This window comes from Meleagris gallopavo, chromosome 4 (assembly GCF_000146605.3).
Source record: "Meleagris gallopavo isolate NT-WF06-2002-E0010 breed Aviagen turkey brand Nicholas breeding stock chromosome 4, Turkey_5.1, whole genome shotgun sequence".
Classification (NCBI taxonomy): Eukaryota; Metazoa; Chordata; class Aves; order Galliformes; family Phasianidae; genus Meleagris; species Meleagris gallopavo.
In genome coordinates, this window is record NC_015014.2 from 35,969,701 (window position 1) to 35,994,195 (window position 24,495).

The following is a 24,495-nucleotide window of genomic DNA, read 5'->3' on the forward strand; positions in this document are numbered from 1 at the left end:
AGGAATACCCTGCACTTTTTTGTGTCATACTTCAGCATCAATCTCTTTGACAAATATCTTGATATAATGCCCTGGAAACACTTAGCATCTGTCTATGTAGTCTATGCTTTATAGGTAGAAATGAAATCTGACTATCTATCAAATTTGCACACACTAGGAACACTAAAATATTAAAAAAAGAGTGGGTGGGAAGTGGAAGAAAGCCCTACAGGAACATTAGACAACTGAAAACTGCTATTGTTGGCAGCCTTCACAGCTGAGCACAAATGTGCCTTTTGTTTTCCTTATGCCCTGAAGTAGAATTGTGAAATCAACAGGTGTGGCTTTTGTTTTTTTTACAAAGCATCTTGGATTAATATGTTTAGCTTTTCCTTGATACTTAGAGGCCTGATTGGTATATGAACATAGCCACAGAAATAACTGGAGGCATTTTCTATGCCCTAATTTCTGGTTTGCTGATGCTTTTCACCAATGGCTTAATTAAAGATTTGTCTCTGCTATTGTTGCTGTATGCTCTTATCCATTATGGACTTGGGTATCCATGGAAAAGATGTCCTTTTAACAATGAACACCTGGTATGTGCTTCTGTTAGGAAGGGTGAATCGGTTCAGTACTCCTAGTGTCTGAAATCATCTGTTATAACAATGTTGCACTTTCTTAGTTAAAAATTCTAGGAAGATGATAAGTAAAGGCTGTTTCATGTTTCTTCAAAAGCAGGCAGCAAATGTGAAGGCATTCAATTAGAAGTAGTACTTTTGGGAATGGAAAGGCAGTATTCCTTAGCATTTACCTTCTCTACAAAGGTAGCATACACTCAGTAATGCAAAATTTAAAAGTCTGCGTGATGTACTGCTATAAGTATGGGTTGTTTTTCTTATAATAGGCTGGAAAGACTATTGCAAAATGTTAAAGGTGCAAAGTACTATTAAATTATCATTAATGAGAACCAACTCAGTTAGGAACTTGACAGTATTGTTGGTCCCCACTGTTGAATTCATCTTAGATAAATGATCAGTTCTAAGAAATAGAATTGGACTGCTTCCAGAGCCTAAATACTTCCTTGAAGAGATTTAAAAAAAATGTATTTGCAGTTAAACTGTGTATAAACCACATTCCTGGACTTAAAGCAAGGCACTGTTGCAACACCATTCCTATTACATGGTGTACATTTAAACCACAAATATTTACATTCCACAATACCTAGAATATTTTATTGTTCTCTATTTTGTTGGAGAATGACCAAGTCGAGGTGGTGGTAGGGGAAGTTGTATTACTTGTTACCCTGGGACTTTCCCCACTGAGTTAGAAAGAGTTGATTGGTTTGTGTAACTGCCAGAGAAGAATAATCTTTGTGTTAATGGCTGCTGTTTCAGGCATTGCATTTGACAGCATTTTTATAATGCTGAAATACATGCTTTCTTTGACTCTTCTGTAGTTAAACGAGAATAATTCAAGTCTAACTGCCTGACCACTTTCAGGACTAACAAAATTATGAAGTGTGTAACTGAGGGCATTGTCCAGATGACAAGTGTAGGGCATCAGCTGCCTTGCTTGGAAGACTGTTCCATTTTTTGACCACCATCATTGTAAAGAAATTTTTCTAAATATTTGGTCTGAGCCTCCCTTGGCACCACAAGGCTTAACACCCTTTTTATACTGTGAAGAATAGAACTGCACGCAATACTCAAGGTGTTGCCATGCCAATGCTGAATGCAGTGGGAGGCTTACAGCTCTTTACTCACTGACAATACTGTGTTTAATATACCTATTTCTTTTCTGTAATTTTTTGTTGTTGCTGTTGTTGTTCTCATTTTTTGGCATAGAAGTCTACACGCATGGATGTTCGGGCCTCAGGATGTGTGCTAGTCTTTCATAGCTATTCTCCCATGACTGTCAATACGGAGAGTACTTTGATGATCAGAGGGCTGGAGCATCTCTCTTATGGAGAGAGGCTGAGGGAACTGGGCTTGTTTAGCTTGGAGAACAGAAGGCTCTGGGGAGACCTTATTATGGCCTTCCAGAACTTGAAGGAAGTGTGTAAACAAGAGGGGGAACAGCTGTTTACATGGGTTGGAGAGGACAAAGGGGAATGGTTTTAAACTGAGATGGGGTAGTTTGGGTTAGATATTAGGAGGAAGTTTTTCACATGGGTGGTGGTGACACACTGGAACAGGCTGCCCAAGGAGGTTGTGGATGCCCCATCCCTGGAGGCATTGAAGGCGAGGCTGGATGTGGCTCTGTGCGGCCTGGTCTAGTGACTGGTAACCCTGCCCACTAGATGCTACTTTGAGGTCCTTTTCAACCCAGGCCATTCTATGATTCTATGATTGGGTAAAAAAACATGGCTGAAATATCCACAGCTGAAGCAAGAATCTGGCTAGCAGCTAAACAACACAGAATCCAGTGGTGGGTTGCCAGTTCTGCCCCACAGTGGGTGACTCAGCCCAAGGTTATAGAGTTATGAGGCAAACCTCCCAGCTTGCTCCAAAGAGCTAGGTGGCAGTTAGCTGTGTTGAAAACTCCAAATGCTTGTACTCAGCTTCTCCCCACTGTAAGAAAGTCCCAGAACTGAACTGCTTTTTGCCAGCAGAGTTATCTGAGCCAGCTTGGCAGGAGGGCAGGCACAAGAGATGAGAGAAAGAACATATGGCAGCTACGGTGGGACTGTTTCTTCTGGTGATGGCTGGATGCTAGATTAAGTTAGTTATTCTGCAAAACATGGAGAGGCGTCTCCGTCTACTGAGAAAAAAACAAGATTCCCTGGCACATCTGCACTTCTCTCCTAAATGGGGAAGAAGTACAGAACCACAGAATGTCTGAGGGTTGAAAGGGATACCTGAAGGTCGTCTAGTCCAACCTACCTGAATAGGCATTACCATCTTCCTGTAAAAACACAATCAAGGTGAAGGGTGTAGTTTACATCTTACTGGCACAAAACTCAGACTGAAGTGACCTATTTTTTAAGAGAATGCCATAGCTGTCAAGGTTCAGAAGGGAAAAGCTACTTGTATATCCTGTTAAGTGAAGGTGCTCTGGAATAACGAATCAAGGGTATCTGTTTGAGGGAAAGGGGCAAAGAGAGTAGAGAGCAGTTCTCCAGTTAGGCTTCTTGCTTGATTACTAAAGTACTTGGTTTTGATCTCTGCTCCCAGCATGGTTTCTCTTACTTAAAACTTCATGCTTTCATTACTTTCCAATAAGACAAAAGAAGTTGTTTTCAAAGAAGGGCGTGTTCCTTCAGTTAGCTACCCAAGTGGCTAACTCTGATAGTGTTTCTGTCTACATCAAAATCCTTAGTGTCATGAGACCCCTTTGTTTTATTTCCCCAGTTTCCCCTTGTCTGGTATCAAGGAAGCTGGAATTATCACTGTTGTTTCACACAGTCATTAGCATTAAGTAGGTTGTTGGTAGTGCTTTCCTTGAGAGATCTTGGCTGTTATCTCCTGATTCTTTATGGCTTAAGGTAACCTAAATTACTTTCTTTGAGAATGTAACTACATTCCAAGATTTTACCAATCTCTTTTCTTGAGCAGAATATAGGACTGGGTAAATGTTTTGTACTTCTGTTGAAGATTGTAGTTCTAAACAGGAAACTTGTATTTTGAATTCATAGAGAAACAGAAAGACCTAAGGTGGTGGAGAGTTTAATGCATAAAGGTTCATAAGGTTTTCTTTAGTAGGACTTTTTTCTGTGAAGAAGAGTGAGCAAAACAAAATCTATTTTTATTAAAACAATACCAGTACAAGGAACAACGTATAGTTATGTTCTAGTGCATCCAAATGCCAGAATTGTTGTGTTTTTCTTCTGATTTCCATGGAAGACTGTAACAGGACTAAGAGGTTTTGTGGTAGGCTTTAAGATATGCTGCAGTCTGAAGAGTCTCTTGGGACTTAGAGTACCTTGTTTGCTCTTCATTTTGCTGTCTAAAGAAAAACATCCAAATCTGAAAAATGCACTGTACTGTATGAGGTACGAAGTAGCTTGAAGACACCTTCCTAGGAAATACTGAGTGAACTTTGTGAGAAAACTGACATGGAATAATACTATATCTACTCAGAACAAGGGAAAAAAAGTGCAAAAGAAGACAAGTGAGAGCAAAGGAAATAAGTATAGAAATCTATTCATACATGTTTCTCTTTTATATGTTAAGCACAAAAACTTGTCTGTCTGTTAGTGACAATCTTTTTCCCTTTTCATTCTGACAGTACTATTAAAGTGAGAGAAATTGATTGTTTTTAAGTGTCTTGAAATTCATTTTCAAGGATTTTTATTATTTTTTTTTTAACAGAGAGTTTCCTGCAGTGTTGTTGTAGTCTAAATATTTTATGTTAGTCACTGTCAAAATCTTTCTTAAGATTCTTCAGCAATTGCTGGTAGGCAGTTTCTTAGTTACACTGATTGTGGCAGGACACTCCTTCAACTCTCAGGGAAGTGACACACCTTATGCTTTAGATATTTGGGAGACGGAGGGCTTCTAGTGTTTCAGTTTGACCTCCCCTTTGACATTCAACCTTCAGATCAACTGTAATTGAAACTTGGTTGAAAACAACGCTACAGAAATAGATATTTATGTACAGCATTCACAGTTAGAAGTACTTGTAAATATATTCAGTAGAGAAGGAGAGGAACACAGGAAACATGTAGAAGAAACATGCAAGCTTGAAAATTCTTCTTCTTGGGTACCCCACAGGATTAAACTTGTAATTGATTCCTCTCCAAAAAATTAACGTGCTTCAAACTTACTCAGACAGTTTCGGATACCTCTCTACCAACTCTAAGGATTTGTTTATTTCTGTGGAAATGCAACTGTCATCTTCTGGATCTCAGTATCAACTTAACTCCTGGACTCAAGGAACTCTTTCTGCTGTCTCATGGCACAGTGTGTACGGTGGGGAGATGTCTCCATTCATGTTGCATTGGTACTGCTTTGATAAGAGCAGCAAAATGAAGTAAATGCAGCTTACTAGTATCATGTACATGGCACCAGACCTCACCTAATCAGCACTGATCAATATTCAAGTTAAGTTTGGAGTGAAAAATCTGTAAATATTGTAACACAGTCATTCATAGTAAGAATGTAACTTTCTGTTATTTTAGTGCCTATCTGAGTAAGGAGTGATTATGAGAAGATCTGGATTGAAATATTGTTACTGTTATTAAAACACGCAGTAGCAGTTTACCCAATGTTCATATCTAGCAAATATTGTTATATTATTTGTCATTAGAGCACACTATTAAATCTGTAAAGAAGAGGTGAATGTTAACCCTGCCACAGCACAGTGCGTAATGTCAGGAATCCTTTTACTAGAACATGATCATTTTGTGAATTTTCCTTATGTTTTGCTGCACAGTCTGTAACAGTTTGCATCTGGACAGCTACACTGGCTTGGAGCACTTTGTGCATCTATAAAGCAGAGCCTGTCCTTGCTTTGATGTGCAAGCTGAAAGTGATTAATGCCTACATTCACTGCATGATTTTAATTGGCATGCCATACAATGTGAAATTTTATATCAAAGAAATTGTATTAGTTTATAAAGGGAGAGTACTTTTTTTTTTTCAGAGAATAGTACTAATTGAAATATCAGAGTTAGCAATATGAAATTCAGTAGGCAAGAATAATTTATGTCATTGAATAAATACAAGGAGTCTGTTATTCAGTGGCTTTTACTTCAAAGTTTTCCACTAGATAAACACATTCAACTACAATTTGCTTGTTTACTTTAATTTTTGAAAAGGCAATTGATAGTAAAATCTTGGTGACATCAGTGAGAGTCAGAATCTTGTGGATTTAGACTTCTATTTATTTTCAGTTAATTGCTCTGGCTTGTGCTTGGAGTTTTGTTTCACATAATAAATTTTATACTGTTTATTTGTTTTGTTTATTTATTTGTTTGTTTTCTTATTCTTGTTTAATTTACCGTCTGTCCACTGGTGCAGGAAGAACATTTGTATAAAGTTCAGCATGCATGATGTGAGTTATGCTTCCGGCTTCTTTACCCCGGTAGTACCTGCCTGCTCCCTGTGGATTCAGCATGCTCTCAGCTGTAGTTTAACAGTCATGACCTACAAAAAAAAGAATGTACTAATCAGATGCATTTTTTTTAGTTAAATGACCAATGAAAATTTTTAGTGGGTGAGAGAAATTTATCATATACAGTGTCAGTTCAGAAGCTGTGGTATAGCAACTGTAGCAAAGAAACTGTAAATGTTTACACTGTAAACATATAAAAAAGTCAGAGAAGAATTTATTGCTTTTATTGCATTTGTGTCGTTCATAAAGAGTTGACAGAATCTATTTGACACTTTATAGAAACAAACACTTCCCCACATTCTATCTATGTGGACTCATTCTGTAAATGTACTTTGAAAGGATACAGAACAATGTTTTAAAGTAGTGCTGATGTGAGACTGGAGATTGAACACCTAATGCCAAATGACCAGTAGTCTCTTGTGTTTCTTTTTCTTGAGGCGGTGGTTGTATTTCCGACTTTCTCCTAAAACAAACTTGGTTTACATTGTATTTCAGATCATCTCCCTTTCTGCTCTATGTAGGGTTGCAATTGGTTAGCTACTATTAAGTTACATCCGAAGTTGATGAGCAGTAAGATGCCATAATGGTGTATAGGTGTGCTTGGGTTTCAAACCTGCTGCAACTGAATTTAAAAATCTTTGCATATAACATTGGTGTAAGAACTAAAGTTTATAGAAGAGCTCTGAGCTAACAGAGCTCTTAGCTCTTGCTAAGTTTTAAAATCTTTTTGTGTTTTGAACTTAAGAAATTTAAAATTACAATTTGATTTATTTTTTTAATTAATAAAACAAGATTAGAAAGAAGGTTAAGCTGACAGTTTTTCCCTTGAAACTGGTGTAGGCTTTGAGGCTTCACAGAGAATTATGATGGGTTAGTTGGCAAGTGATGACTCAAGAACTGCACCTCTGGGCAAAAGACTGCTTTTTTTTCCAGCGTTGCAAGCTTATGCTAATACAGGAGTATAAAAATTGTTAACACATGGAATTGATTCAATTGTTCTTACTGTTAAAGTTGACTTGAAAATATTGGGAAGTACAAATTATAGAAAAAATATTGAAGTTTCCTTTCGTTAAAAAAAAAAAAACAAAAAACGAAAAACAAAAACTTTAAGTGCTAACTATTTTAAAGAAAGAATTTGCTCTTTATATTTTGTTTTAAATTTGTTATCATAGTTCTTTTAAATATGTGTATCTAACTACAAATAAGGCTTGAGCATTTTAACTCTAAAATTTATTGATGCTATCCTTAACAAATTTTTCTAAGCTTGTCCATTCTTACCCTTAATATGCAATAGTTGTGGCTCAAAATAGTTTTATTTAAGGCTTAAAGTATCACACTTCAATTTTAACATATTTTTAAATGTTATTTTTCAAAGCTACTATTTTAGGAAATTTGGGACATTTATTATAGTAGAATCATAATAAATGTTTTAAGTGTTCATGTACGGTATTTATAAGTGTGACATTATTGTAGAGGAAATAAGCTAAATTATGCTGTACTTTTATGTTGGCTTCAAAAAATGTTGGAAATTTTTTAGAAAGAATATTGTATTAAAAATGACGTTTTCATTGATATAATTGGAATTAAAACTGGTAGCTTTTTATGTTTTATCTATTTATTAAATAGAAAAAAAAAAAACAGATTAAAGTAGCATTACTTGGGGAGAAATGTACAGAAAAACTCCTTCCTAAATAATTGATATTTTAAGCATTCTTAAGCTGTATGCTTCTCTGCTTTCAAAGTTTATTTTTCTGGTACAGTTAATTTGTATTACAGGATAGCATTGTTTTTCTAGCAAACGGATAATTTTTCTTGTCCACATATCAAGTTAGATTTGCAATGCAGAAACCAAAAATTAGCATTTCTCTGAGCAGGAATTTTTACTGTATTTCTATATTTTTTAAAAATAATTCTAATTGCAGAGGCCAACATTTTTTCATTGCAGCTGATTTTTCTTTTTATTATAGAGTGAATTGCTAGAGCATTAGAAGTCAGTGTTTGCCTTGATCTCTCCTACTGAATGACTACTTTATTAGTATTTGACTTTGCAAGTCTCCTTCACTTTCAGAGAATGGTAAAAATGTTCTTTTATAGTTAGTTTTATATTTCATTATTAATGTCATTATTTCCTTTTTTTTTTTTTTTTTTGTCTACTTTCACATTTTTTTAAAGAGCTCGTGATAGCCATGTTTGGGTTATTTTGATATTTCTTAAGCATGCCTGGCAAATACAATTTCTCTCATCTTTTTAGTCTTACACTTGAAGGTTCTGTTTTAAAAGCCACCACACAAAATGCTGCTGACAACTTATGGGTTAGGGTTAAAGAGAAGGCAGGAGAAGGAGAAATGAGTCTGCTACAGGCTGCATGATCAGGAAGACTGGGTGAATGAGGCCCTCTGTGAACAGATAGGAGCAACTTCACATTCACAAAACGTGGTCTTTATGGGAGACTTCAACCACTCTAATATCTGTTGGAGGGACAACACAACAGTTCACCAGAAATAGAAGAGATTCCTGGAATGTGTTGATGATAACTTCCTTTTCCAAATAGTACAGGAATCCATGAGAAAATGTGCTATGGAGGGACTGGTGAGTAATGTGAATCTCAAGGGCAGCCGTGGCTGTAGTGACCACGAAATGGTGGAGTTCAAAATCCTCCAGGTGTCAAAGAGGGTGCGCTGCAAGCTTGCTTCTCTAGACATCAAGTGTGACCAGCAGATGGAGGGAGGTAATTCTGTCCCTCTCCTCTGCTCTTATGAGACCCCACCTAGAGTACTGCGTCCAGATATGGAGCCTTCAACACAAGGACATACAGTTGTTGGAGCAGGTCCAGAGGAGGGCCGCAAAGATGATCAGAGGACTGAAGCACCTTCCCTGTGAGGACAGACTGAGAAAGCTGGGGATCTTCAGCCTTGGGAAGAGAGGGATCCTAGGAGACAACTGTAAAGTGGTCTTTCAGTACCTGAAGGGGGCCTACAGGAAAGCTGGGGAGGGACTTTCTATAAGGGTAGGTGGCGAAAGGACGAGGGAAATAGTTTTTAACTTGAAGAGGGTAGGTTCAGACTGGATATTAGGAAGAAATTATTTACTTTGAGGATGGCGAGACACTGGTACAAGCAGCCCAGTGAGGTTCTGAATGTCCCCTCCCTGGAAGTATTCAAGGCCAGGCTGGATGGGGCTTTGAGCAGACTGGTCTAGAAGAAGGTATCCCTGCCTATAACAGGGGGGTTGGAACTAAATGATCTTAAGAGTTCCTTCCAATCCAAACCATTCTATGGTTCTGTGATATTCTGTGAAATGGTTTTAAGTTGAGGGAGGGGAGATTTAGGTTGAATGTCAGGGGGAAATTCTTTACAGAGAGAGTGGTGAGGTACTGGAACAGGCTGCCCAGAGAGGTTGTGGATAACCCGTCCCTGGAAGTGTTCAAGGCCAGATTGGATGGGGCCCTGGGCAGCTTGGTCTTGTATTGAATGTGAAGATTGGTGGCCCTGCATGTGACAGGGGGGTTGGAGATTCATGATCCTTGAGGTCCCTTCCAACCCTGGCCATTCTGTGATTCTGTGAAAATTATGTGTTGCAGCAATCTGAGTATCGTTACAAATAGTTTTGTCCTTTTACATTCTGTTACCCTTTTTGTTTCAGGTTCTTTGTTGCTTGAGTTGCCCAGCCAGTGTATTTGAAAACTAATACTCTTTTCCCCTTGGAACAGTGCTCTGGCATTTCTCTCATCATATTTCTACTGCTGTAGTTTGCATAGTAGTGCTACTATCACAAATACATATTTGTTTGTTTGTAATGTAAGAAGATTAGTGGGTACTGACAGCCTCCTTCCTCCTTCTTGAAATATTCTTTGGACTGTTGGGTCTAAATTAAAGTTGGTTGCAGTAATGAATAGCTGTAATTTTACAGGACTAAAATTAATTGCTGTTTGTCATTGACCTATCTCTTGACATAATCGGATGTGGTTACTGATGTCCTTATTAAGAATACCTTAAATGGTTGGTTGAAGTGATTCACCAAAAAAGAAGCATTCACAAGTTGAAGACAATTACCTGGAATTAAGTTGTCAAGATCTGCCAGGAGACCAGTCTTAGTATTATCTTTTATATTATTATTTGATATGATTTGATAGTTTGCTTTCCAAATGCATGTAAAATAGACCTGTCTGTCTCACTTCACAGATTGTGTGAGGTTATCTTTAAGGAGCTGGTTCTGAATGTTTCAGACTCAGCATTGTCTGCCAAGCACCTCTCTGCTGTGAGATGCCTGCTGCATCTTTAGATTTTGATCAATACTCCCATCACAGTTTATCCATTTTCTGCAGGGGCTGTTGATATTTTACATGAGACACTTCTTGTAGAGGGGAGCTTTTGACATCCCGCTCCTCAGTAAATGTTCAGGATCACTGCCGCACACAGTTATGTACCTGCTGCTCCCAACTGCCCTACTGCTGCTGCTTATCTCATCCTGAGTCTGTGCATCCTGTCTAACAAGCTGTGTGTAGAGCAGCACTTCTGCAGTGGGTAGTCTGAAGACAGAGCACTCTAGGAAAGTGAAGTTGCAATTTTATAAGACAGTTTTTTGGTAGTAACACAGGCCACCAGACTCCTTTGCTGTTGCACTGTACTGTCCAGTCTCAGCTTTCCTGGCAGAACCATTTGTGTAGCTATTTGGCTTTCTCACTCTAGGAGGACCTGCCCTGCATCTATATTTATATTAAATTGTCTAAAAGTTGTAGCCCCTAATGCTTGATTTGAAGGAGTAGAACGGTAGCTGTAAGCATGCTTTCCACACAGCCCAGTAACTGCTCATTTGTTAAACATGCCTTCAAGTCTTCCTGTCAGCCCTCAGTTGATTGAGGAAGGAAAACTTTAGGATTGTGAAGGGTCTAGGGGGAAAAGCGTATGAGAAAGCTGAGGTCCTGGGTTTCCTTGGCCGAGAGCAGAGGAGGCTGAGGGGAGACAACATGGCAGCTGCAGCTCCTCCCAGGAGCTCTGCTCTCTGAGGACAGTGACAGGGCCAGAGGGATCAGCATAGAGCTGTGTCAAGGGAGGGACAGGCAGGGGTTAGGGAAAGGTTCTGCACCAGTGGGCATGGAAGAGATTCACCAGGGCAGTGGTCATGGCCTGAGCTGGCAGAGTTCAAGGAGCATTTGTGCAGCATTCTCAGACATGGGGTTTGGATTTTGGTGGTCCTGTGTGGAGCCAGGGATTGGACATGGTGGTCCCTGTGAGTCCCTTCCAACTCAAGATGTTTTATGGTTCTGTAATTGAGCTTGAACAGGAGAAATTAAGACTAGAAAGGGGAGAGTGCCAAGGCAATTTACGGAGTAGAGCACCAGCTAAGAGGAGGATTTCAAGATTTCACTGTGGAATGTAGCCACCTCAGGAGAGGGGCTTTTATAGTGTTTTTTTCTTGAACCTTATTTAACTCTTATCCAGGAGATTCCAGTGTCAGATTGGTATCAGAGTGACTATATGTAATTACTTTGAAAGATAACTTAATAACACTGTTGGTAATTTGAGAAAGAACAGATACCATAGTAGATCTTTAAGAGTTGGTTTAAAAAAACAAACAAACAAAAAAAACCATAATTTCTTCATTCGTGCTGTAGTATTTTGATGCCTAATGTTCTTTTGTAGATTAAGCTTTCTTATTCCTTGAATGCCAATTACTCAACTCAGAACTTACAGGGGAGGAAGAAAAGTTAAGAATTTCCCCTTTTGGTTGTTAGGAGCACTCTCAAATGTAGTGCAGATAGTTCAGATTGCAGAGATAGCATAACCCAGATTACTTACATGACATCTGAAGTTTGAGCTCTCATGAAGGATTGGTCAGTATAACATACTTAGATATCAAATTGGTGTTAGTTAAAATGATAGCAATACAGACTCATCTCAAGGAACCTTTTACAGTTTATTTCTCCTCTCATTTTGAAGAATTATGAGGGCTGCTCTGAAAGTCTGCTCTTATTTCATTATGTTGGATCGTGACATTAGAGGTGGATGTTGATGGTGTGGCAGCAGAGGCTGAACCTTCCAACCGGTGTTCCCTTACATTTTGTTGTTGTTGTGTGACAGATGGCAGCAGAGGGGCAGCCTGACATGGAAGTGTATATAAAACAAAGGTGTGTCATTGAATTTCTCCATGTGGAAAACATTGCATCCACTGACATTCATTGGCACTTGCTGAATGTTTATGGAGACCGAACAGTAGATGTGGGCACAGTGAGGTGGTGGGTGGTGTCAGGGGCAGTGGGTCACCTCCATTGCTGCAGATTTTTATGAGCATAGAGTGCAGGCTTTTGTTCATTGCTGTTAAAAATGCATAGTTATGGTGGTGATCTTTGTTGAAAAAATAGTGTTTTGTAGCTGAGAATTTGCTCTGTCAAATAATGTTATTGTGTTCTTTGTACCTATTGTAGTTTCCATAGAAATAAATAGGAGGCAATAAATAGGAGAGCAACCTACTATTTTTAGCTAATGTTGTGAAATTGGATCTAAGCTGTTTTTCTGCCTCTTGATATTGATACTACTTGGTATTCTGAGCTCCCATAGAAATTATGGTGCTGAAAATGAGAAATCAGTTGGTATTACAGGACTAAGTAGTAGGCAGTAGCCGACTAGTTTAATTATATTCAAATTTTGTATTTTATTACCTGAGTAACCTCTAGCTGGGGTCTAGAGAGGCTGTTGCCGATGACAAAATAAGGAAATAAATATCTGAAATGGTCCTGCCAAACACTTATATGTAAGAACCTAAAATATGGCCTCAGTCTTTTTTCAATTCTGCTGTGTGTGTCGATTTTGGATTGTGACATTAAAGAAGGTAACAAAATGAACCAATGTCAATAAGATACAAAAATGAATCAGAATTAGAAAGCATTATGTGTTTACTGCACTTAGCAGTGTGAAAACAAGGATTGTGTCCTCATATGTAACACTGATATTATGGGCACAGAAGGGATTTTTCTTGCATGGGTACAAATACTAAAATGAAATATTTTCTCATATCGTACTTAAATTATTTCAGGCAAGTTCTGATATACTATAGATTCATTTGCATGTGTTTAATCTTTACTGTCTGACACTATATATTGTAATATACCCAAAAACCTCCATGTATTTCCAGTAAACAATTACACACCTTCCAAGCTCTCATTTACTGTATAAAACAAGTACTGTATTACTCTGTTAACCTGTAGTGGAAATGCTAAGACATGGCCTGAACCAGTGTTTGAGCATCTAGTGGGAAGGCAGGGCCAACAATTTAATCAAAATTAAGCTAAACATAAACAGTAGTATACTGTCTCTTACTGTTTCTAGGCATTGGTGGAATATGAGGAAAGTTCAAACCTACAACCTATTGCTTCTGCTCAAAGGCTGCAGAGGATCGAATGGCAGAAGGGTTGGAGGGACCAAGAGATGATATACCTGGACATAAGTGTTTAGTATATTTTCAGGTTAATGAACAAACAACTTTCTACAGAAATTTCCAATAACTAACAAATTGCATTGCAGTGAGAAAGTGTTGTGGGAGGAATGCTGGCATGCTGTTGGGGTGATTGGCATGTGTTGAACAGTATACCTGGTACAGTTAACAGATAGAAATTAAGATAGTACTAGAGATGCAAACTGTCTTTGTTTTGATTAATGCTATAACATGGTTTATTGCCTGATAATTATAGGTCAAGCCATGAATATTTCCTATTACAATGGCAGTTTGATTTTTCTACTGGAGCAATGCCTGCAGTAGTCCATCAAAGAAGTGATTATATGCAGTAACCTGATTCAGTATTGCAAACAGTGTGAACTCTTAATGGATCTAAATAAAGGAAGTATTTTTAAAAGATTTTTTTTCTTCATAAAGCAAACATGCTGTACTATGCTCAACTTACACTAAAAGGAAATATTGTTTTCCTTTGTTGCAGATCACCAGAAACTGGAAAGAGAAGCTAGAATCTGTCGTCTCTTGAAGCATCCTAATATCGGTAGGAACATTTAATTGCTTTATACGGTAGATTTTTGAAAATTGAGGAAAAATACAAAATAACATACAAATAGCAGCTCAGAGAAGTGAAATGGAAATATCTTCAGGCAAGACTGTTTCTTTATACTCTAGTGCTCCTATGTAGTTCCACTATGAGATATCATATCCCAACAGATCACCTAGAGCAATGCATAATGTTCTCATCTTCTTTGAGCTATTACTCTGCCATCAATGAGCTCTCTGTGCCAGGTGTTTGGGTTTTTTTTGAGCAGTGTGTAGGAGGAGTTATTTGCAGTACTGCTCATGACTTCTTGAGACCTGCTGAATTTCATGTACCAGCATATGTTGCAAAAAGAGACAGACCAATGTCAATAAACTTAGTGTTGTTTTTACTGAGGTGCTTATTTTATCCTATTTTACTTTGTAAATTCTTTTCTCCTGTAGAAGAATAAGTAGATACAGAAAACTCTGCCTTTATTTCTAAAACTGTATGTTTTCTACTCTAGCATTCATGAAAAGCATTAAAAAGTGTGTTGTTTTTTTTTTCGTGGGTTTTCTGTTTGATTTTGAGAGTAGAAGAAAATGAGTATTTTGAACTTTAAGTAGTTGGAGTTATGTTTTTCAGACGCTGAATTGCATGCTTGTTGTCTTAAAAACAGTGAGAGCTTTAAAACCAATGCATGTATTTGGTTTTCCAGAAGCTCTTGGCAGTCTCCTTGCTCTTTCTTCTGGTTAGCTGTTCTCCTTTTCATTTTTAACTAATAAGAGTTAGTCTCTGTGACCTTTTTAGTCTAATCCAATTGTATGTCTGGGAAAGAAACAGCTCCTTCCTTTTAATAATAATTGTAAATGGAAAACAGACAAACCACAGCTCAAAACGAAGTATTGAATCTTTGAAAAAGCTCTTACACTGTCTCAAAGGCTTAGAGGTTTCATGTGCAAATTTGGATAACGAGGAAGAGTAGTGTTATGGGCATTATTTTATCCCAGCTAAAATTTGTGCATTGTAAAGTGATGGAAGACAAAGGAGGGAATGACAGTGCTAATTTTCTATGGTAGTTCACCAGTGCCTTGCTCTAGTTATTGTTAGAGTATATTTGTGAATTTGAACTTCTCAGGGAAGATGAATAAAAAGCGATAATAAAATGAATAAGTGCAAGAGCTGTAATGCACAGAACTCTATTGAAACAAATATCTTAATTGTTTTCATATTTTTTAGCTTTGAGTAGTTTGAACCAACATTAGGATGTAGTCTAGATTCTTTTTGTCAGACAAACTAATCCATGTAGTGTTTATATATTTGTGAATGTATGACTTGAAACGGGAAGATATGACAGCTTTGGTGACAGACAGGGTTATGTGAGTCAACACAAGTTCCACGCTTCATTACCTGCTCCAAGGTATGCAACTAAGTGAATGAATTGTGAAGTAAAATCTTTTACACCTGTCCAGGAAAAGCCATCATGTTCCAGGCCGGCCTGAGAGAAAATTTTCATGATACAGAATTAACAGGCCAAGGGCTTGACAGCAGGCATTAAACTCTGTCCTTGTTCAATTTCTACTGTCAACTATTCTGCCAGCCCTGCTAGTGTATCTGTCTGGAAAAAGCTCTTCCAGTTAATTTGTGTGCATAATTGTCACAGTGAAAGACACTTTGTTTCTTGTTTCTGTCTTGGAGGAAAATTATAAATGTGGTCTGAACAGGAGAACTGTTTTTGTAAATGGATAAAGGAAACTTTCCAAAAGTAATAATTTTAGACCTCTGAAGTTGTAACAGGTATGCTGCTGGGCTGAAGAGGCTCACGTGTGTGAGCTGACTGTCCAGTCTCTACCTCATTGAGTTGCCTACACTCTCCTCTTGTTCTGTCCTTGTGCCAGGCAGTGTACCCATGTGTGCCCAGCCTGGCTGCACTTCACTGCTTCTGCAGACATGCCCTAAGCCAACTAAGCAGGAACCCTGAAGTCCTTCTAGGTGCATACTGTCTGTTTATCAAGCTGAATCTCTTGCCCTTGTGTCACTTCCATGTGTATTTTCTGAAAAAGGATGGTACCTTGTCACACAAGAAAATACTAATAGTGAAAAAGGAAGTTTACAGGTTATTTTAACTCAGCTGTAGCCACAGAATCTATATTGTATTCTATACATTTCAAAGTCATAAAGATTAACTCTTGTGAACAAATTATACTTCTATTATATATGATAAAGAGTATGTGTTTAAAAGTATTAACAAGCTCGTGAACATAAAATTCAGACTTCTTTTTACATGTATTTTTTTCCATGTTCATAGTCTCAGTGCTTTTCTTTATTTTTCCCTGGTGCAAACTTTCAGTTATTTGTCTTTTTAATCATTGCACATTCACTGCAGGCTGGCACCTTTCTGAAGTTAGAATTCTCTAATCTCTTCTTTTTTCTTTCAGGCATACTCCTATTTATTTCTCCTAGTTAGTTTGATTAAATTACACTTTTAAGGTGACTGGGATTAAAGGGGTCTCTTTTAGCTTATCTTTGTTTCTAAAGCAATATGTAGATATTATTCTTCTCAAGAGTGTTTTATGATCCCTTTGGTAAATTATCTTTCACATTTTGAGACTGCCACCAGATACTTTGGGGTGAAAACCAGTCAGAGTATAACAGCACTGCTGTAATGAATCACACTTTCAGATTTCAGCCTGTGATTAAACACATTGTGTTTTTGTTTTTTTTTTCTTTAGAGGAATGGAATTTTAAAAACAATCCAGACCACTGGAACTATTTTCTTTTTGCCTTCCCATAGAAAACAGAACACTGTCAGAAAATTCTACAGATCCTTGTCTTTTTTGTTCCAGGGTAGGTGTCCAACTGGTACATAATTAGAAAAAATATTTAGTATTACTTCTTATCAGGATAAGAAGTAATTTGGGACCAAATCTCAAACCTCTTAACAATCAATATATCTATTTTTAGTTTTAAAAGAATACCACTTTTATCATCATTTCATATCTGATCTGATTTTTATTTGCTTGTTTTGTTTTTAGTGAGTTGCATGCAGTTAAGAAATCTTGGGATGGCATTTGAGGAAGTCTTTCAATTTTAATCTACGTTCATATGCTCTAACCTTAAGCTCCTTTGGTATTGGCAGAGGAATCTTTAAATTAGTCATGAGTGTTTTCATTTTTTTAAAATGTGGATTGGAACAAAAGCCTGGAAAAGCACAGCATATGGGGAAAGAATTAGGAGAAGGCTAACTTGGTGTACCTTCTGTAAAAGTGATAGAGCTCTGAAATTTAGAAATTAAGAAGATGCACATGAAAATATTTTCATCTCAGTTCTTGATTTGAATCTCTGAAAGTAGTCTCTGTGAGATAGTAAACACAAAAAACACTGAGAAGAAACAAATGCAATACTGCCTTTTTGGAAGTATTTGAAACATAAGATGATTATTTCAGGATTCAATAGATCCACCAAATGTTCACAGATGAACCATTTATGTATAAATTTAAGTATAAACCACAACAACTGAGGAAGCTAAATTCTTCATCAGAATTATCTGCTAGACTTTTCTACTGGAAGAGTGATTTTGAACTATGGAAAGGTAGCAGCTTCTAAATTCATGTATGAAAAATTGAAACTGCTGATTATCCTCACTAGACAAGTGTGAGGAAGGAGGAGTAACTGAGTCAAAATCCAGCTATCTAGCCCTTTCAAATATTTAAAAATAAAAGAAATCCATCGTAGTTCATTTTGGTATGGAGATGTTTTACTGTTTGATATGGACACATATGGTTAAGTTCAGCTAAGCCTATGGAAGCATACAGTCATTTGAAATATGGTTTTGGATTGCAGCAGTTTGGGTTTTTTTAAGGCATAGACCTTTCCAGGTGTACTTGATATCCCTTTAATGAGGTCACAATTCACAAATCTGACTACCAGCACTGTTAGCATCGATTCTCTTCTGTAACACATCTGTTTTACTGCTAGATTATGTGCTTAGGTTTTTTTGGTGTTTTTTTGTGTGTGTTTTGTTGCTTTTGTTGTTAAGGAAAATCAGCGTATTCTTTATTAGAAGTATTAGGAAAAATAGATAACAATGAAAATGGAAGATGGTAGTTCTCAAATTATGTAGAGGAGTTCTATAGAAGTCTGGTTCAGTACTTCTATTGCTGTCCAGATACTTCTTTGCATGTAACTAGTTTTGTTTTTCAGAATCTTTATTTTACTTGCTTTTTGCTCCATTGTTTCTTCTTCACTATCTAGCTATCTAGTCATGATGCCTTGTGAACGGTGTAGAAAAAATGCCTAAGAGGAAAGTGGATTAAAAATATATTTTTTCTGTTCTCCTTTTTCGCATCTCTGACATTTCAGTCTTACGTAATATGTACATGGAGGTTTATTTAGAAAATACAAGACTGCCTCATCATCTTCACAGACAGTTATTCTTTAGCAATAGATATTGCTTATATTCTGATTTCTGCCTCTTCATGCCTTAGTTCTTTGCACTGAAGCAATTGTAGTATAATGCTAGCCAGTGAATTTTGAAGAACTTACATTCATTTCAGCTTCCACGTCAGTTCTTTGGATAAGCATTAAATTGGAAACAATAGCTATTTTAACATATAACTTCTTATTGTTTGACAGATGAGTTTTATCCCTATTATTTCTTTATAGAAAATTATTTATTTACTCAAAAATACTTCAGAAATACGCAAACATCCTTATCTGCCACAAAGCTAAAATTCCGCTTCCTTCGTAGCCCAACTGTTTTATTCTCCTTATTTTTGACTGCTTATTAGTATAGAAAAAGATTGAGTACCCTACTTTTGTGTAACACTACTCTGTTGAAACACAGTTAATCAAGGTTCTGTATATTTTTGTCACTCCAGACTCCTGGGGATTAAAATGAAACAAATCCTTTGGCTGAACTTCAGGCCTTGAGGGGAAGCTTCATGCCAGCTCTAAGTACCTTCCTCCTGGTCATCACAGTGCTACTTTCTTTCTTTCTTTTTCTAGCAGTAACATTGAATGCTACCCCTCTCCTTTTCTAACATTTCTTGAGTAATTTAAGCTGCTTCCTCTATTAAATAGTGGTAGCAAACTTTGGGCAAACAGCTCAAGCTCCTGTAGTCACAATGCTCCATCAACTTGTGCTGGAATACAGTAGTTTGTACAGCTGTCTGATTTTCAGTACTGTTGATTTCTCTAATTCTTACCATAATTAGATTATTGTAGCAACGACACTGTTTACACAATTTGTTTCCTTATTATGGCTTAATAATGTAATTTAGTTTAAAATTGAAGATGTGACTGTTGGTTAGTCTTGCTCTTTGGAGAAGCTACTACTTTTTATTTGTATGATTTCTTAAGTTATGCTAAAAATGTACCTCCATTACTGAGCAAATGCAGAGGATTTTTGTTATCTTGAGCAACTATTATCTTTATGGCTATTCAATGTACTAATGCTTCCAATTTAGTACTTTAGAAATTTCTAAAGGAAACGTGTAATTAAATTATTCAACTCTTCATCATGAAATCCATTGTCACTGACTTGTTTTTCAGCTTTTATCTTCCTTTGGTAAATTTTCATTTCTTGGTCTTCTTTTAATTTTAGATGATGTTGTATTTTAGCAGTCTGATTTTTAGTAGTCTGTGTTTTTTTGCAAATGTAGCACTGTTACACCATCTTATTATTCTTATGATGTTGATTTAGAGCTTACTGCACTAATTCTGGCTTATGAGATAGCAACAGTTGATTAAAAATTATATTAGCCCAATGATACAGGTCCTGTCCCACTGTGGTAAAATTGCTGATTCATTTGTTTTGGGGTTGTTGTTTTTTGTTTTGTTTCCAGGTTGAGTTTGTTCTTTCGAGGTTTATACTGAACTGGGGAGTTTTTTCCTCAATCAGACTTTAATTTTTTCTCTCTTTAGCTAATGCAAAAGCTATTGCTACCTTTATGTTCCTACTTGTCAAAAGCTATACACAACAAAAGTGTAATGGGATCACTGTAAATAACCAGAACCTCCTGGTTTTCACATGGCAGTACTAACACATCTGGTTTCATTGGAGCGCACCATTCCTTCCCTTTCTGCTGCTGCTGCCTCCTCCCCCTGCTCAGTAGATGATGTGTAAGGTACATTAAGCAAACAGAATCCACTAGCTGACAGAACAAGTCTGACTCTGATGAACCTTCAACCCTTCCCAAATGGCCAGAGCTGATTTTACTGACATGTGGCAGCCCTCTGGGTGATAAATGAAGACCTCCTGGCAACAGGACAGGTTGTCCCTAAATGGCTTTGTAAGCCAGGATATTTAGAGGTAAGTAGGACTGCCAAGCAGAAACAGTGCCATGTCAATTCTAATAGGCCTGAGCCAGCTGTTTGCAGATCTGTTTGCATAGCTGCAGTCAGAGTGGAGCTGTGGCACTGCTGACCAGCATGAGTTGCTGTGCTTTCAGGACAGAATGGCAGAAGTTTTTGTTGTTTTTCAAGTCACATATCTGGACCTGCATGTGAGAATGTGGGGCTGTATTTTTCCAATGGAAGGTGGCTTTGAACAGAAGAGGCAGTCTAGATGCCTGCTATGCCAGGCAAAAACAAATCACTTAGCTAATTTCATAAATGTATTGGTGTCTGTTTGCAGTCTACTTTGGTTTCCGTACTTTGAGTTGGGTACGTCCCATAAATTGCTGAGGAAATTGGTAGCACCCAGACTTGGAACTCCTCCTCATCCCATCCTCATCCATTTAATCATGCTTGTGTTCAGCTTAGTTATTCAAACGTACAACCTAACACATGAAGGAAAGGAGGTAAGGCCTTCATTTTGAGGTGTTCTTATCAGCACAAATAAATAAATAAATAAATCAGCATTGAATGTGCTAAATCCTCCATGTGATAGAAAAATAAGAAACTTCATATTGTCTGGTCCATTTTGGGCAAAGAGTAGTTAAGGATATATATTTCTGTCACCCTTTATGTGAGACACCATGTCCTTTATGTTTTACTTTTATCAAGTCTGTGCTTTCACATAAATTTGTGTGAAGAGAAACACTTTTAGTATACAGCGAAGGTGGAGTCAGTAAATCCTTTCTGAATTTCTTTTGACTTACTCTGACAAAGTTGAGAATAACTCAGCTGGTGTTAGTTCAGTTACTGTATTAACCCAATGTGGAATACAAATCAGGCTTCTTCAGATTGGTAGATGTAGTTCTTCAGCACAGTATTTCTCTGAGCTTAATTACATTTTTCACTCTTCACCTAAAAAGAAAAAAAGCAACAGAAACCAGACTGTAAGAGTAATAATACAGTTCTTTCCTTATGCAGTGAAAATCAAATTCTCAGCTACATAAATTGATACTCGGTAAATGGGAATATAGCAACTATATGTTCAGTATTTGTAGAAACCATAAATCTATAGGACAATGTGTGTAAAGCTCACTTTAATTGTTTACTGCTTAAATGAGAAAATCGGTTCAATAATTTAAAATCTCTTACATTTAATTTTATTAATTTATAATTTTTGTGAAGTATAAGATAAACCACAGCCCTTGAGTGAGTTAAAACATAAATAAATAAATAAATAAATAAATAAACCAGAGATATTACATGACTTTATACTTGATGTAAAAGCCAATTTAATTCATATTACTTTAAAAAAAAAAACACAAAGTGTTTACACTCAACTGTGTCTACAGGATGTAGGCAAAAGTCCATTAGTAGAATACAGAAGCTGTTTTTGTGACAGCTATTTGTGAAATTAAATGCACTGTCATGAGACTGACATAGGCAGGAATGCATGAGGGACATTTTTCATTGCAACTGATTTTTTTGCAGTCTTTTTTCTCAGCAGTTCCTTATATGCATTTGATTTCTTCAAGTAGTTGAAGTAGTTGGGAATGTAAAGTCAGTATTTAAGATGAGGACACTGAAGGCTTTCACCTCTGATGCTGTAAGAATTTGTTGGGGAAAGGCCTGTGTGGTATTTCTTTCAATATTATTACTTTTTCCAGTAACTTTCAACGTACCAGGTATCAGATAATGTTATATGTCTGAATGCCAGAGCAATGAACTGTAAAGGCAAATTTATTAGGTGTTGCACCTTTTATTTCTATTTCAGTTAAAGCATAATCCTTTTATTTTGTTAAGAGCACCATTGAGTCTTTTGGTTTTACTCTTCTGGGTTACTGGAACATAAAAATGTGCTTTAGCCACACTACACTATTTTCTTTCCTTTAAATGGAGAACAAGATTATTCTAGCTCAATAATGTGCTGTGGAAATAAGACCTCACCAAGACTGACTGCAAATGTTGTCATTTTTTTTAGAAGTTATTTATATAATTTACACCAAAACAGGTAATAATGAAGTACAAATCAAGCAAGAACCAGACCGTAAAGGACTTTCCTTGCCTGCTTATAGTTAGTTTTGTACATTTTCTTAAACGCATGAAAATTCTTTTCATAATGTATCCAGCTTTTTCTAAGTATGTTTTCTTTGCATAAAGTCAGCCGTACTTGTGTAGCTAGTAATTTAAAATGTAAAACAGGCTAATCCACAGAAAGAAGAAGTGGAGTTTTAACATCTCTCTTGAGGAACCTGCTGCAGGGGGTCTGTGCTTGGAGAGCTGCTGCACTTCCCATTTGATTTGCCTTCTGCTTACTGTCTGTATATGCTTAATGGAAGGAAGAGTCTGAGCGTTGCACCTCTGACTTCAAGAACCATAGAAATAAGACTGATTAAAATGAATTACTCTTTTTACAGATTGATCTTTGAAAACTGACATTTTTTGTTTGAAGGGCCTGTGTATTGTGAATCTGCAACCACGTTATACATATGCATAGACATCATGACTCCCAGCTTAACCACAAATATGTAATTTTCCTCTGGACTCTTTCCTGCAAAAACATAGACCTCTGTTACTGAAGCTAATTTTTTTTTTTTTTCTTTCAGTAAAGCTAGCAGATATTTTTAGAGCATTTTCAGGGGATGTTATAAGTTCTGTTTCCTTTGCTTTGTTAAAGATAATATTGTTCGTGGATTACTAGGTGAACACTACATTGATTCTCATGTTGATATTCAAATTTTCATTAAAAAAAATCTGTGGACATCTTGCGTGAGTTGGAAAACAAACTAAAAAGATGAAAGTATATTCAGTAGTGTGGATTTATCTCACTGTTTGGATAGCTTTTGTACAGCCCTCACATGAGCGATACAAATGCATCTACAGCTTTAAATTCTGTCTTGGCCTGTTCCCTTTTCCAGGAGAAAACAGAATTAACATTCAGATAGCATTTGTTTCCCAAGCAGCCTCAATCAGCCAATTCAGAGTGTTTTGCATCCTAATCTGAAGAGAGTGGAATGTCACCATTACTAGTGGGGAAGCTGGGAGGAGTTGGGATGTACCTGTTCCTGGAAAAGGAGGTGAAAGTGTTTGCCTGTTTGTTGCATCTCAGAGCTGACTCCCATCCTCAGCCTTCCATGCTGCTGCTGCTTTAGCTCCCTGCCATGTGCCAAAAAGTACTGTTTGGAGATGGGAATGGAAGGAAGGAGAAGGCAGAAAGGGCATGGCTGGTGGAAAGGAGAGGAAAAGGGATAAGGCTAAGGTATATGAGCTAGGAGTGGTGAGAGGCTAAAGGAAGGTCTCCTGATTTTCAGCAAAGGATTGTTCTGACTGAAGTGACTGTAAATCAGGACATGAACTTTGGGAGCTTGCTGTGATAGAATGGCTTGTGTTCAACTTAAGAATTGTATTGCTCCTCTCCCAAAGATGATAAATACATAAGAAGCTGATTAAGAGAGGCAATCACAGGGGCTACTGCATCTTTCCAGACATTTTGCTTTACTTACGTGTCCCACTCCCTGCCAAGTGTCACAAATCATGGGATCATGAGAGTTGGGAGGGACCTGTGGAGCTTATCCAGCCCCAAACTCCTGTACAAGCTGTGCCCAGTAAAATCAAGTTACATGGGGCCTGTCCGGTGAGGTTGGAGTGAAGGAGGCTGCGTAGCCATGCTGGGCTCTGTTCCAATGTTTGACCATCTTCCTGTTAACAAAAATAAATAAATAAAAGTGTCTTTATGCCCAGCTGGGTTTTTTTGCATATTCTGACGCGTGGCTGTTGCCTCTTGCTTTGCCATTTGCACCTTGGAGGAGGCTATTTCTGTCTTCTCAACAGCCTCCCTGTTGGCAGCAGGGTGATGTAATGCAGCTGACCTGGCCTCTCATGTGCTGCCTGCAGGACCCTGGTCCTCTTAGTGGCCATCTACTGGAGAATGCATGAAAGAAATTGTAGCTAGAAACATAAAACTGTGCTAATAAGTCCTTACAGTGTGCTGATGCAAAAACTTCCCGAGTTTCTTCAAATGAGCCAGATACGATGTAATTCAGGGTGTTGCCTGTGTGCTTTTGATCCTAGATCTGAGCATTGCACTACTGTGTTCCTAGGATGGTTTCGTGGATGAGATACTACAGGGGAAGATTATTTTAGGGCTTTTTTTTTTT

At 37.4% G+C, this 24,495-nt stretch overlaps 1 protein-coding gene across 12 annotated transcripts in view; it reads left to right on the forward strand.

Annotated features, from left to right (window-relative positions):
- CAMK2D (calcium/calmodulin dependent protein kinase II delta) overlaps positions 1 to 24,495 on the forward strand; it is a 216,376-nt gene that overhangs the window by 48,015 nt on the left and 143,866 nt on the right. For all 12 annotated transcript variants that reach the window (XR_002114339.2, XM_010709979.3, XM_010709966.3 and 9 more), the window contains exon 2: positions 13,964 to 14,023. Coding sequence is in view for 11 of the 12 variants with exons in the window: in XM_010709979.3 (XP_010708281.2) it covers positions 13,964 to 14,023 (60 nt within the window). In the remaining variant the exon portion in view is untranslated. The remainder of the gene's footprint in view (positions 1 to 13,963; positions 14,024 to 24,495) is intronic.